This window comes from Protomyctophum parallelum (assembly GCF_964188405.1).
Source record: "Protomyctophum parallelum genome assembly, chromosome: 1".
NCBI classification, from domain to species: domain Eukaryota; kingdom Metazoa; phylum Chordata; class Actinopteri; order Myctophiformes; family Myctophidae; genus Protomyctophum; species Protomyctophum parallelum.
Genome location: NC_139697.1, coordinates 34,486,070 through 34,502,338, shown reverse-complemented (window position 1 = coordinate 34,502,338; position 16,269 = coordinate 34,486,070). Strand labels below are relative to the sequence as shown.

At 38.2% G+C, this 16,269-nt stretch overlaps 1 protein-coding gene across 1 annotated transcript; it reads right to left on the bottom strand.

Annotated features, from left to right (window-relative positions):
- Window positions 1-7,371: 7,371 nt before the first annotated feature.
- Window positions 7,372-14,845, bottom strand: LOC310867238 (inactive sodium-dependent neutral amino acid transporter B(0)AT3-like; the record flags this gene model as incomplete). The annotated part of the gene is made up of 12 exons (XM_083777129.1): window positions 7,372-7,566; window positions 8,494-8,656; window positions 9,169-9,328; window positions 9,689-9,893; window positions 10,122-10,278; window positions 10,405-10,533; window positions 10,907-11,019; window positions 11,229-11,339; window positions 12,254-12,435; window positions 12,839-12,976; window positions 13,495-13,635; window positions 14,701-14,845. 12 exons carry the CDS (start codon window positions 14,843-14,845, stop codon window positions 7,372-7,374), a joined length of 1,839 nt encoding a protein of 612 aa, XP_083633255.1.
- Window positions 14,846-16,269: the final 1,424 nt, after the last annotated feature.

The window sequence follows — 16,269 nt, the reverse complement described above, 5'->3', positions numbered from 1 at the left end:
AAATCATTACAACAAGAGCAGACCCATGCATGCTCCACTCAAAGGCGGCAACCGCCACCCCTCCAGGCGGCAGGGCCACCGCAGGTAGATAGGCATTTAACCAAAGAGATTGTATTATTATAACAAGAAATGACACTCCCAAGTCCCATAGTAACAACCAGAGCCCAGTGCCTTCGCCATATTAGAGTGACGCAACTTCCAGTTGCTTTAAAATACATTGCAAAGTTTGCTGTACAAACAAAAACATGTTTTTATTCTATATTCTACCATCATATATTTAACGCCTCTAGAACTGGTCTGTTTAACAGTGAAAAAGTATTATAAATATGCATACTACTATAATTATTTACTCATTTATTTATCATATTTATGAATGGATCAAATTAAGAAATTAGTAACGTATTATTTCAGAATTTCAGGGTGCATGTGGGCGCATGAATGTATGCAACTATGCACATGCACGTGCTTGATGTGCATGTTTATGTGTGTTTGAGATGTTACATTAACATCCCCCCCCCCCACCCCATTTCCCCTCACTGTATTTATGTATCTTTTCCCTTTTTGCTTCCTATATGATGAATTCCTGTTCTGTTCTTTAGCTACATAGAAGTGTCTATTTGTATGTCTCTAAATGTTTAGATGAATTGAACAATGTGGACCCTGTTGTAAACAAGTGTAATGCTTAATTGGGTCGTCCACTCACAGTTGACAGTCTTTTGTATTGAGTTTGTGCTTAAAATGTACTGTAAATTCTACAAACTGTTAATAAATATTTCAATCAATCAATCAATCAATAGAATATCTATATGTGCACTGCTGCCATCTTGGAGTGATGCGCCATCTAGTGGTGATTACAAAAATATAAGGACTGTGTCTCTTGTTATAGAATCTCTTTGATTTAACCACTTAAACCTGATATAGTTGACCGGTGTCCCCTAGGCCCAGTCCGGGTTCTATACTAGATCCTGTAGTATTTCCCTCTACACCAAATCTCAAGCTCCCACGTTGTGAGCTTGTACAGTAGATCTGCTAATATTGCTGAATGTTTCCCCATGTGGTTAAAAATTCCAATGAAGAAAAAGGAGAGAACAGAGGATTTGGCAATCAGTTACAGCAAGATTGAAGGTGTGGCTGCTGGGAACAACTTTTTTAGTAAACTCAAGCACTTGTTTTTTGCCACCTCTGCTTCTGCCACATCATGAGCACTGGTATTAGTGGTATTGGTGGTGTACAGGTCTCTTTCCCATTCTGAATGATGCAAAGTGTTATTTCCAACTAGCTACAGTACTACACCTCATATTGAACACTCTTGCCATATGTGGTTGAATGCTTGATTCTGATTGGTCAATTAGTGCATTCAGCATGTTATGTAAGGGATATTTAACTTTTGAAAACATTTGAAGCGATAATAGATTATAGATTATTTTTGTTCTTTCTTTCAATCATTTTATTTTTCATTTTTGTACCAACCGACACATGACTTACATATACATACAGACTAACCGACATACCTACATACATTATACATACATACGTCCATACATCATCTTCTTCTTACTACTTATATATAATTATTCATGTAGTTTTAGAAATCATAAAGCCTTTGTTCTTAACATGAATAGTTCCTTAATTTGCCAAACCTCTTGATAATATTTCTGCGTATTCTACTCCCATGTATTCTACAACTGGGCCCCAAACCAAGAAGAATCCATCCATGTCTCCTTGGAGAACATGTGTACAATAATGACCCGTTATAAAGCATTTATAAACGTTTATAAGCAGTTTGTAGACTATTAACAAATCATTATTAACCTGTTTGTTGACATTCGTAAATGATTATTAAAACCGTTATAACTATGGTTACAAATCATTTATAAGGTATTAGTAAGTAGTAAACTATTCATTAATAAGCCATTTATATACATCTGTAAATGATTATTAAATCATTTGTAATGACCCCATGATAAAGCATTTATAAATGTTTATAAGCAGTTTGTAGACTATTAACAAATCATTAACAACCTGCTTGTTTACATTTGTAAATGATTACTAAAACCTTTATAACAAATTTACAAATAATTTATAAAGTATTAGTAAGTAGTAAAACTATTCATGAATAAGCCATGTATAATACATCTGTAAATGATTATTAAATCATTTGTAACTGATGTTATATAATATATACAAGCTATTTGTATATTTGGGAAATGTGTTTGTTCATGTTTAACATATACTTTGTAAAACATTCCTAAAATATCTATAAATCCTTAGTACATGTTATTAAGTGGAGGAGGACAGTCATACTCGGATACGAGTGACCACCGATGATGATGAAAGTGACGACAGTTCATAATTTACAACTGTCTGTTAATGTTTGTTCATGTTTAACATATGCTTTGTAAAACATTCCTAAAACATATATAAATCCTTAGTACATGTTATTAAGGTCCCTATAGTAAAGTGACGACAGTTCATAATTTACAACTGTCTGTTAATGTTTGTTCATGTTTAACATATGCTTTGTAAAACATTCCTAAAACATATATAAATCCTTAGTACATGTTATTAAGGTCCCTATAGTAAAGTGACGACAGTTCATAATTTACAACTGTCTGTTAATGTTTGTTCATGTTTAACATATGCTTTGTAAAACATTCCTAAAACGTATATAAATCCTTAGTACATGTTATTAAGGTCCCTATAGTAAAGTGACGACAGTTCATCATTTACAACTGTCTGTTAATGTTTGTTCATGTTTAACATATGCTTTGTAAAACATTACTAAAACATATATAAATCCTTAGTACATGTTATTAAGGTCCCTATAGTAAAGTGACGACAGTTCATCATTTACAACTGTCTGTTAATGTTTGTTCATGTTTAACCCTACATCATTTTATGTTGAAGATGTTGTGTTGCATTGTGGGTAATCCTCAGTACAGAGGAACTCCATACTGAGGGTAAGATGGTCTCCTGTTTGCTCAGGCACAAACAAATTAATTACAAACATCTAAGCTTCATATAAGTGGCCAGATATGCACTCATGTCTACATAGTGTTATTCAGTAACATTCGTTTTTGTATGACATGGTATCATATGACATTGTTTATTTAATTGTTTGAAAAACGGTTAGCATGTTAGCTAGCTGTTAGCTGTGCTGTGTAGCCTGTGTTACATGAGAATTCACTGACACTCCATGTAAGTGAATTCTCAAAAACGAATGTTACTGAATAACACTATGTAAACATGAGTGCATATCTGGCCACTTATATGAAGCATAGATGTTTGTAATTAATTTGTTTGTGCCTGAGCAAACAGGAGACCATCTTACCCTCACTATGGAGTTCCTCTGTACTGAGGATTACCCACAATGCAACACAACATCTTCAACATAAAATTATGTAGGGTTCATAATTTACAACTATCTGTTAATGTTTGTTCATGTTTAACATATGCTTTGTAAAACATTCCTAAAACGTATATAAATCCTTAGTACATGTTATTAAGGTCCCTATAGTAAAGTGACGACAGTTCATCATTTACAACTGTCTGTTAATGTTTGTTCATGTTTAACCCTACATCATTTTATGTTGAAGATGTTGTGTTGCATTGTGGGTAATCCTCAGTACAGAGGAACTCCATACTGAGGGTAAGATGGTCTCCTGTTTGCTCAGGCACAAACAAATTAATTACAAACATCTATGCTTCATATAAGTGGCCAGATATGCACTCATGTTTACATAGTGTTATTCAGTAACATTCGTTTTTGAGAATTCACTTACATGGAGTGTCAGTGAATTCTCATGTAACACAGGCTACACAGCACAGCTAGCTAACATGCTAACCGTTTTTCAAACAATTAAATAAACAATGTCATATGATACCATGTCATACAAAAACGAATGTTACTGAATAACACTATGTAAACATGAGTGCATATCTGGCCACTTATATGAAGCTTAGATGTTTGTAATTAATTTGTTTGTGCCTGAGCAAACAGGAGACCATCTTACCCTCAGTATGGAGTTCCTCTGTACTGAGGATTACCCACAATGCAACACAACATCTTCAACATAAAATTATGTAGGGTTAAACATGAACAAACATTAACAGACAGTTGTAAATGATGAACTGTCGTCACTTTACTATAGGGACCTTAATAACATGTACTAAGGATTTATATATGTTTTAGGAATGTTTTACAAAGCATATGTTAAACATGAACAAACATTAACAGACAGTTGTAAATGATGAACTGTCGTCACTTTACTATAGGGACCTTAATAACATGTACTAAGGATTTATATACGTTTTAGGAATGTTTTACAAAGCATATGTTAAACATGAACAAACATTAACAGACAGTTGTAAATTATGAACTGTCGTCACTTTACTATAGGGACCTTAATAACATGTACTAAGGATTTATATATGTTTTAGGAATGTTTTACAAAGCATATGTTAAACATGAACAAACATTAACAGACAGTTGTAAATTATGAACTGTTGTCACTTTACTATAGGGACCTTAATAACATGTACTAAGGATTTATATATGTTTTAGGAATGTTTTACAAAGCATATGTTAAACATGAACAAACATTAACAGACAGTTGTAAATTATGAACTGTCGTCACTTTCATCATCATCGGTGGTCACTCGTATCCGAGTATGACTGTCCTCCTCCACTTAATAACATGTACTAAGGATTTATAGATATTTTAGGAATGTTTTACAAAGTATATGTTAAACATGAACAAACACATTTCCCAAATATACAAATAGCTTGTATATATTATATAACATCAGTTACAAATGATTTAATAATAATTTACAGATGTATTATACATGGCTTATTCATGAATAGTTTTACTACTTACTAATACTTTATAAATTATTTGTAAATTTGTTATAAAGGTTTTAGTAATCATTTGCAAATGTAAACAAGCAGGTTGTTAATGATTTGTTAATAGTCTACAAACTGCTTATAAACATTTATAAATGCTTTATCATGGGGTCATTACAAATGATTTAATAATCATTTACAGATGTATATAAATGGCTTATTAATGAATAGTTTACTACTTACTAATACCTTATAAATGATTTGTAACCATAGTTATAACGGTTTTAATAATCATTTACGAATGTCAACAAACAGGTTAATAATGATTTGTTAATAGTCTACAAACTGCTTATAAACGTTTATAAATGCTTTATAACGGGTCATTATTGTAAAGTGCTACCCATACGTCCATACATCATCTTCTTCTTACTACTTATATATAATTATTCATGTAGTTTTAGAAATCATAAAGCCTTTGTTCTTAACATGAATAGTTCCTTAATTTGCCAAACCTCTTGATAATATTTCTGCGTATTCTACTCCCATGTATTCTACAACTGGGCCCCAAACCAAGAAGAATCCATCCATGTCTCCTTGGAGAACATGTGTGAGCCGTTCTAGTGGGAGCAGTTGTAGAACATTATGGAGCCAACTCAATACAGATGGAACAACATCCCCAATCCAACATTGTAGTATTGACAACATAGCACAGTACCATAGTATATTCAGGATTCTCTTAAATCTATTAAATTCAGGTGTCGTTGGGTGTAAGCCCAAGATACATTGTAGGGGATCTAGTTCGATCCTTAGCCCTATCACTTCCTCCCAAAATTGTTGGATTACTGGACAGCGCCACATTAGGTGCACATACGTGCCCACGTTTTCTTTATTATTATTATTTTTGTTCAACAAGAATATTTTCTTTGCGACTGTGTCTGCTCAGCGCAATAACACTTATGGAACACTTGCTTAACTTGCAAGAAAATGCTTTGTTTTGTTGTTACTTTTGGGTCAATTTCACTAGTAAGAGACCACACCTCTACTTAAGTTAAAAGTTTATTGAAACATAATGAGATGAATGTGGAATGGAGTGAGGAACCCAAGCTAGGGCGAGACTCAGGGTGGGGGCGTAGTCTGTGGAGCTGACAGCCATCTTTGCTCTACTCGGGATGAGTAAAGTTGGTCGTCTTTGCTCCGTCACTGCCCCCCTGGATTCCTAGAGAATTGAGGCGGAAGGAGGAGGATGGCGAATTTGAAGAATAGTGAAACTAGCCGATCTACAAGCGTAGTACTCTCAACCCATGTTTGGTCTGTCGTGAAGCAGAACAAACAACTGTGAGAGATTGCAGGTGTATTTATACTGTGGTGATTGCACCAGGGATTGGCTGTGGTGAGAGGAGGCAGGTGTAGTGGATACGGGTGATTGTGAATGGGGAGTGGCCGTTGAAAGGAGGCGGAAGGTGATTGAGAACAGAGTGGCAGTGATAAGCAGAGGGTGGTCTCCACTCCTGAAACTATGTTGTATAAATACAACTACCCTTATTAATTAATTTATTTACTAGCCGTGTTAAAAGCCGGGATAAAATACGCCATGCTGGTAGTTCAGGATGATGAAACAATTCGGCCCAATACGCCTCAGTCTTTAATCATCCTGCCGGGTGTTATTTCTCAATAACTACCGGCACGCCATGTATTATCCCTCACGAATGCTGCCATGACATTAGACAATTCATTCCCCTTCCATAAAAATACTCCACTAAACAGTATAATCTAAAAGCATTTAATTGGCAGCTGTGCATATATACAGAAGTCAAAATCGTATAAATTATTCTCAAAAATAGGGAATGCTGGTAATGGTAGGTGACCAGATAGTGTAGGCCAGGGTTCCCAAACTTTCCCATGCCAAGGATTAGTCATAGCCTCTGGCTGCAATTTTGTTATTGCAAAATGGAAAAAATAGCATATGTATTGAGATAGAAAATGTTGAAAATAATGACATACCCAAAATAGGGACAGCAAAGTGTTTGAACTGGCACAATAATCTTTTTGAAATAATACATTTTTATTTTTTATATACGGTATACCTGTACATTTTTTATGACGATGATTATGATAATGATCCCGATTTATCCCGACTTTGACAACCTGTGGAATAGTGCATTAGCCACATGTCCTCTCTGCCCACAGCACTATACTCTCATCCCAGCAAAAAAGTTACAACAAATCAATAAAATAATAAAAACATTAAAAAAATAATAATAATGAAAATCCCAGAAAAAACTATTTAAAAAAAGGATAAACTATCCACAACATCATTCGTTCTGGAATGACTAGCTTCACATGATCTAGTAAAATATGATTGAAGATTGGCAAGATTAAAGATAAAATGAGTCCCAGCTGTATATACAGTATATATATATATTTTGTTATTAGACAGAGAATGTACTGTGAACGCCTCATAAAGGATTCTCCAGTCGAAGAGATACGAATGTCTTTTGGTGACCTAAACTAGTTTAGGTTTTGAACTATGTGTCCAAAACGTAGCCATCGTTGGCGTGAGGTGTGGCGCTGTTGTGGCGGCCATTTGACGACGTCCTCCTCTTGATGAGATGATAGAGAGCTACCAGGGGTATGGGAAGCACGGGAACGGCAGAGAGGAGGACAATAATGGCAAACACCCAATCTGGGTAAAGTGTAACATTTGTATGGGGGAAATCCTCCTGTGGGGAAAGAGAAGTCAGTGTGAGGGACATATATTTCTGTATTTGAGGAACACTGTGCCAATCATATACAAGATACTGTATTTATTATCCAATTCAATCGCCTTTGTTTGAATGTTTAAGAGATTAAAAAACTACACGCGCACGCGCACACACACGATAGCGAGAAATTAATAGAATAAGTAGCACACGAGTCAAACAAATTAGACTGAAACATTCATCTGCATATATATCACACATCAATGGCATATTTTATACTTAAGCTATAACATCAGTACACTGGTTTAAACCCAAAATGTATTTTCTTTAATGGCACAACATTGACATTTTAGGTCTTCATCAGGCAAAAAATATATTTATATTTTATACTTGGCCAAAATAGATACACCATGTTGAAACAGGTTAAGTTTGTCTGTGGGTTTATATTTTTTTAACCAAGGAAAAGTATTAACAAGAAGTGTTACAATTTGTGTGATGCATTGGATGCATAGGAACAGGGATGTTAATAGTTAATCAATCAATTAATTGAAAATTCTGCGGTTCTATATCATTGGGCGGTTTTCTGTGAACGTAATGCTATCTGCGCGCGTGGCCGAGGAACGCACATGTGGGCCGGTTCAAAAAAGTCCCCCCCACCTTGGTAGCCACAACGTCTATGCTTTTGCATGTAATGTGACAGACAAGTGCACTTTTCATTTCATTTTATTCCTCATACAAAGATGCCATTTCCTGGCCCTGTATCTCAGATGGTCAAATAAATATTTGATTAAGGAATATAATATGCCATTTGTACTCTGTGTATCAGAAAAATGATCATTTATCAAATAACGAATTAATCGCTAATTGACAGCCCTAATTGGAACACAGGAACAGAGACGCTTTTGGACATGCAGGTATATAAGGTTTCTGCCTGTGACAGTGACTTACATTGCTAGGGTCCCATGCAGAGTAGGTGGGACGCTTCTGTGATTGAACAACAACATAGGCAACAAATACCACTAGGAGCATCACAGGACAGATGAACGCCCAGCAAACCCTCCAGAAGATGCTGGGCCTCTTCCCTGTCATGACCTGGAGGTCATCACCGAAGCTAGAAAGCACAAGCAAGCACACAGCAATTGTAAGAATAAAAAAAACAAATAAATTTACATAAAAAATGTTTACGTATAAAGACATAGGGATGCCAGGTTGATTTATTTTAAGGGTGTAGAATTTTCTGTGGAGAAAACTGTAGTGTGTGTGTGTGTGTGTGTGTGTGTGTGTGTGTGTGTGTGTGTGTGTGTGTGTGTGTGTGTGTGTGTGTGTGTGTGTGTGTGTGTGTTGCCACTCTGAGGCCGTCAGGCTGAAGGAATGGCTATGCCATGATGCTACTCTGTACTCTGAAATAAAACCGAACTCCGGAACAACATTGCCTGCCTGCCTGCGCCTCTTCTGCCTGCTTCAGAACTTCTTCTCAGTTTTAGTCTGTTGGGGTGTTGTACTTGTATAGGGAGAACACTCCTAGTTATTTACTTCACATGCCAATGCAATACACCTGGTCTTGTCTCATGGCACACAATGGTGTGCTGAGAGAACAATGAGATACTGTATAAAATGAGTTACCGGCTGAGTCCATAGATGTAGACCACTCCAATGACTTCGAAGAAAGCAATGAGAAGGAAGGGAACAGAGCCCACATAGTTATTAAAGATCTCCAACCAATAGTTCCCTGAACCAGTGGTGAAGATCAGAGACAGCAGGAAGCACAGCAGACATATTAATCCTGCAACACAGAGAGAAGAAGGATTGTGAATCTGACAGCAACATACACAACTACACATCAGATGATCTATACAGAGGTTTGGTTTAGATTCATGTGGTAATGGGGATTTTGATGAGGAGAAGTGACATTTTAATTGATTTTTGTTAGTTCATTTATAATTATTGGTTAAAAAAACACTTGGATTTGGTGGTTATTTAGTCTTGTGCATTTTTTTTAACATGACGGTAATGATTCAATTCAGTGTGTGGGGACTGGAGATAGTTTTCAGATTCTTGGCAAACTAAACTGTGCTATGGTGGATCATTATATTGTACACCTCCCACAGTGGGACAGTTCAAGAGGCCAAATTCTGATAGGCACCTGTGAAGAGCTCTTTAGGAATCCACTTGGGTACCATGTGTAGTTCAGCGAGGGGATTGAGGATGCCCTCAAGGGTGCCAAACATGGTGGAGAGACCCAAACTGAAGAGCATGAGGAAGAACAACACAGCCCAGACCTGAGAGCCTGGCATCGACGTCATAGCCTCAGTGAACACAATGAATGCAAGGCCAGTACCTGATGCACTCTATAGGGGAGGACAATAAGAGATGAGAAGACACTGAACACAAGGTACATTTTCAACACCCCCCCCCCCCAATACATTTTCATCCCATGATTTTTAACCCATTTGTTCAATTTTCCAATTGCCTAAGCTGTAATCTTGGGCGCTACTCTCACTCTGCCAACCTGGGGAGAGACCTGAGCTGAGCTCATGCTTCCTTGCAAGAAGCAGGCCGCTTCTTCTCTACGATACCTGGTCAAGGAATGTTCGCAGATTGCAGGGCTTCAAGTTCAAACTGGACACCCGGTCAAGAAATGTCCCATTCAGATGTTCATGCCATTCATCATAGTTGTCAAATGTTATGTTTTGCTCTTCAATATCAAACTCATTGGTTAGAGCCAAGATGTTCCTGCAGGTGAGAAAGACTTCTGAAGAGTTGTCCAAGAGTTCAGAGCAAAAACGTATTTTGTCAAATGCGCACATACCCATGCACACACGCACAAAGGGCAAATTTGCACGCACGCACAGTACATACCCATTCATACAGGAGTTGTAGTTATTGTTGGCTTTAAATCCCAGGATGGCGAACACAGAGATGGATGCATAGAGAGATGTACCACTGTTTACCAGACCAACCACAATTGTATCCCTCTCACAATTATTACTGGCAGAGGAAATGTGAAAAGAACAAAAGAATATTCAAAAATAGAATAGGGTGTAATTTGTGCCCCAACTAAAGGTGTCAGCCGGTATTTCTACAGGAAATCAGTACAATCCCATTGTTTTTTTTTTTTTTAAAGATATTTTTTTTGCGGCTTACGCCTTTTATTAGTTTTTTGAAGGGACAGACAGTAGGCTGACAGGAAACGGGAGAGAGATGGGGGAAGACATGCAGTAAAGGCCGTGTCGGGCTCGGGAGTCGAACCCGCGGCACACTGCGACTGGATTACCAGTCCGGTGCCCAGACGGTTACGCCACCGCCTGGGCCAACAATCCCATTGTTAAGTGCACAATTTGGAGATAGTTTGGATACCTACTCTGGAGGATTGTAGCTGGCGAACACTATTAGACCACCAAAGGCAATTGAGAGAGAGAAGAAGATCTGAGTGCAAGCATCCAGCCACACTTGGGGGTTCTTCAGAGTCTCCCACTAAAGGAGAGAGAGAGAGAGAGAGAGAGAGAGAGAGAGAGAGAAAACAATGAACAAAGGAGAGGTAAATGTAAATTGTCTTCACCCTATAAAACCCAAACCAAAAGATCTCAGTAAACGTAACCAATTTGACCACTTAACCTAACCTGCACCGGAAAACAACTACAAAAACAGTCTAGGGTTTCCCGGCGCTGATTGCATGGACTTGCCTCAGGTGTGAAGAGGTAGACGAGTCCATCAGTAGCTCCTGGCAGAGTGAGGGCACGCACCAGGAAGATAGTCAGTACCAGGTATGGGAACGTCACTGTCACATATACAGCCTGGAGAAATATTATGAATGAGTCAAAGGCTCTGTTTCCACTGATGTGAAATCAATTTAGACATTGCTTCAGTTTGCTTATGTTTATTTGTTGATTATTCCTTCAGCTTTTCCGCTTTAATTTTGAGAAAGGGTGGGAGAGGATAAGGGGTAACTAATGTAAGAACATAATGTTGAATCCATCTATTCAGGTCAGACCGTATTTCTTATCGGGTTTATCATTTGAGCCACAAAAAGACAGTAAACCTAATGTAGTAGGCATATTATGTTTTATGCTTTCCACAAGCAATACTGATCCTCATGTTACAGCACAATGAAACTTCATATATTCTATCTCTATCAATATCTATCTTTTATTTTATGTGCGAAATAAAATAAAATGAAATGAAATGAAATGAAATGAAATGAAATGAAATGAAATATCTGTCATATGACACAAGATGGCAGTCAAGGGTCACGGTTAAGGTCAGAGAAGAGCTACACAACACAACTATGCACACCTCACGGTTGACCTCATTTTAACAGCAGAACAATGCAGGTTTAGTGCCAGGCAGCATGATGGCATTTAATAAATACACTGTATCCAAACATTTTATGTACATGAGATTTTGAAATAAGGTATGAGCGTAGCAGCTGGTATCTGTTCCTAGACATTAGTGCAAGAGGAGTATCAGTGCATGAAGATTAAAAAAGGTGCAGAGTATCGGCAAATACGTGTCAAGTTCAACCAGCCTCAAGGGGGTCTCAGAGTTGCAAATGGATGAATTAACGCTGTGTGTCTAGTACTGTCTACACAGCGTTCATTCATGAATTAGGTGAAGTGGTAAATTATGTATTAAACATTGGCAGATTCAGTGGTAATTGACTATTATAATCGTTATTATTTAAGCCTGGACATTGATCTGTTACACACACCTTGCCAATGGTCTCGATGCCCTTTATGAAGCAGACGTAGACCAGACACCAGGCGGAGCCCAGGCTCGCCACCATCCACCACTGCAGTGAGCCGCTGGTCTCCACGTTAGGAGTGATGTTCAGGGTCTCTCGGTACCAGAAGTAGTTCACTGACGTGCTGTCCACACATTCCTTTACGTAGGCTGATCGTAACCGTGAACAGATAAGATAAACAATGGTTGTTTGTGTGTAGCTATACAGCTTCACTATCTATTTGTAAGGCATAGTTTTACAGTAAGACAATTAACAAACAAACAAAAAGTAATTAATAACTCATTAACTATTTAAGGGATAGTTATTCTAACACGTTACCTAATTTATTGTTTAATTACTCAGAACATAGACAGTGTGCCAGTATAGTCAATGGAATCCTGGTTCGATTCTGTCATAGTTAGATACAATAATTGCCAATTGAAACAGAAATGGATAATATTGGGAGGAATTTTATTTGAATGTTGAAAAGTGGGCATGTCATAACACAAATTTTGAATTTAGTTTGAATACACATGCTATATACTGTAATATATTCCTGCCGTGGCTGCCCACCTGTGTGATTGTCATTGAGGGGACACTGGCTCCAAGGCAAGGGGTCCTGGAAGGAGTTGAATAAGTACCAGAGGACCCAGCCCACGATAGCATTATAGAACAAACACACCAGAAAGGAGACCACCAGGGAGGAAACACCTAAACAAAGAAACTGTTGTTATTGTTGTTGTTGGGGTAGCCAATGTGTCAATTACCATTTTCGAGTTGAGAAAACAGGCTTGATAGGTTCACTGCTGTGGTCTCTAACATTACACCTAGCTACATGTTTAAGCATTTATTTTTATAATATTTTATATTTACATGTCGATTTCAGCTCTGACACTTATTTCAGACATGCTCTAGTATGTGAAGACTAGTCTGCCTGTGCTATTAACTCATTTTGAAAAAAAAATTAATAATATGTTTTTCTTCTCTGGTGAAAAGCTGGAATTTGCACGATGGCAGTCTCTCAGTCAAATCTGGTCACTTAAATGCTCTACACATTGAATTGTTTGTCTATCTACAGTCTCATTCACACAGAAGTTCGTTCCACAGTAGCCTGGCTTGGCCATAATAATGTCACACTGTGTGGAGGCAAATATTTTTGGCACTGGCAGATTCGGATTTGGCCAATGGGATTCATGCAAGGCTAACTTGTACAAACATTTTTGACATACCGACTCCACCCAGAAATGGTGAGATGGTGTGCCAGACGCCGATGCTGCCCTTTCTCAGCTTCTGTCCCATTGCCAGCTCCATGTAGAGGAGAGGAAGACCCGCAAATACCAGCGCTAGCAGATAGGGGATGAGGAAAGCACCTGAGACAGAACAATGAAGTGATGATGATCAAGATGTTGTACAGTAGCAAGTTGTTGGACATCTTTCAACATAATCTGGACTACTGTACTGCTTCTGGGGTCTGAGGCACTTGAGGGGGTTCCAGAGAGTCCACCAGCTAAATGACCAATTGGACTGATTTTGTTCTATTTGTACACTTGGGCAAGGATTTTACTACCGTGTATGTAGATTGGGGTCTCAGAGATAAACATAAAAGGGTCTGTTTCCTAATGATGGGCCCGTGGTCAGATCAACATATGCATGGAATGAATTCTGTACTGGCCATATATGGAGCGTGTCTTGAGTGCACAGGTTTTGATGAGCAGACGGGTGGGGGAGGATCAACATATGGAATGTCAGAAGCAAAGACCTGGTTACCACACTGCTCCGGTCAGCGCACCCCCCGCACCTCCGCCTCCCAGTTCTTCTGCCCCTTTTTCCATACGGTTGTCACGTTTTCCTTTTACTTTATACCTAAACAAGTCTTAGTGCTTTTTCTGGTTTTATCCTCGTAGCAGATTTTGTATTGACCTATTTACAAATGTCAATCAAGCTTCCTTAAATATAGGCTATATAATTGTAGAACTATACAATCCTATGCGGTAGGCTATTAATGTCTGTAGTTATGAATACCTGTAGTTATATGTACATACATAGCCTACTTTATCAGCGGGATTCAGCATTTTAGCCAAAGCGATAATTTATTTCCAATTGTGGTCCTTTTCACAATTTTGTGTTTTAGGCAAAGCGATGCAGGCCTAATTATTATATTATGTTCATTCCATACCAAAACTTTGTTGTGTGCGCGCGCGTGTGTGTGTGTCATGTGTGTGTGATTCTGATCTGTCATCTCTGCATGTGTTGACAAACTTGACAGTTGACACTACACACGTCAGAACAGGTCAGTTCCTTATGGAGATCTAAGGGTTTGAGGTTTGAGGTCAGATGTAGAGTTGCTGGCCTATGGAGATCTAAGGGTCTCTGATGTCACGTGATGTCACGAGATGTCACTAATAGCTGTGTGTCAACAATAGAAAGCATCTCACCTCCTCCATGGATCTGGCAAAAGTAAGGAAAACGCCACACATTGCCCACTCCCACAGCAAAGCCAATGCAGGACAACAGGTACTCGGTCTTGTTGGCCCACTTGGGTCTCTCCTTTACCTCCTCGGAGACTCCCAGATCCTCCATTTTATGCCTTGCTGAACTGCTGTTATTATGTGACGTGGGGTCTGGAAGCGAATAAGTAGAAGAGCGATTTGAGATTTGTGGAAATCCACTAAGAAAACGATACCACCGATCAGCTTAATGGATAACCAGACAGAAGCTTTGCAATGCGCCCAGAAGCGCCCATGAATTGTTATCTTTGGCATAGTAAGAGCACTTATCTTTTGATTGTAAAAATCAAAGAGGGACGCTCCTCTAACGATGCACAGGTCAATTTAACCCATTAAGACCTGAGGCCGATTGCTGTAAGCCTCGTTTCTGTTGGGCATAAACCACTTATCTCCATATTATTATTTTTTTCTCGTAAAGTAACGCCCTGCTACTTGATCATACTACGGCGTTACACAAAAGCATCATTAAGTATTTGAATTCTGAAAAGTAATGACAACAGATGCTTTCCCAGGTTTAATGGGTGAAAAGGTAGGGTACGTGATGTTTTTTGGTTAAGACAAAACGTTATTTTTGTTAAAATGTTAAAGCACTATATTCTGATAGTATTCATTGCTATAGACGATAGTGTTAAGGGTCCCATCTTCTCTCCAGCTCTTTAATAAACTGAAAATACATTTTCAGGTGAGTTGCACATTTTCAACCAATCAGGAGAGAGGAGTACCCATTTATCATCTTCAGTTTTATATTGTTCCAGTTCCAATTTTGTCTTCTCATTTCTTTGTGTCATCACTTCTGATTTCACTTGTTTATGCTGTATGTGAGTTATCTCTCCTGACTGGATAAAACTGGTATCCCGACCTGAAAATGCATTGTCTGTTTATTAAAGCGCTGGAAGACACCCGTTACTGACCAAACTCTATACTCCCGCAATGATTACTATCACAATATATTTTATTTAGCTTATTTAACACTTTGTTATCACTTACTCTACCTTTAACCAAGAATGGGGCATGGGAATAAATAGAAAAGGCTCTTTTGACTTCTGTACATGGACTTAAGTATTCTAGCTTTAAAAATACACACGAAACGAACATGCAAATATGAAACATACAATACCATAAGAATAGTAAAACGGAGGTGTCACAATCTTCCTCTGTGCTGTCTGCCTCTGCCCCTAACAGACTGCAGCTGTGCTGTGACCTTGCCCTGAGGTGACTTTGCCCATGCAGTCAGTGCAGTGTGTCTTCCTCCTTAGCCTGGAAACCAGACGAATGAATCTGAGGAAAAAAATAGAAATAAAAAAGCCCTGGCACTGAATTATATTTCGCTCACCCCGGAGTTGCGGGTGACCAATTAGAGCCCACTATTCAAAGTGAGACCTTTTTGCTGTGACTTTGGAATCTGTTTGTAACCACCCCTTGGGAATAATTCTTACACACCGAAGTTCCTGTGTGGAAGATAATATCACTGCTGGGTAGAGATTAATCTACGCAGGA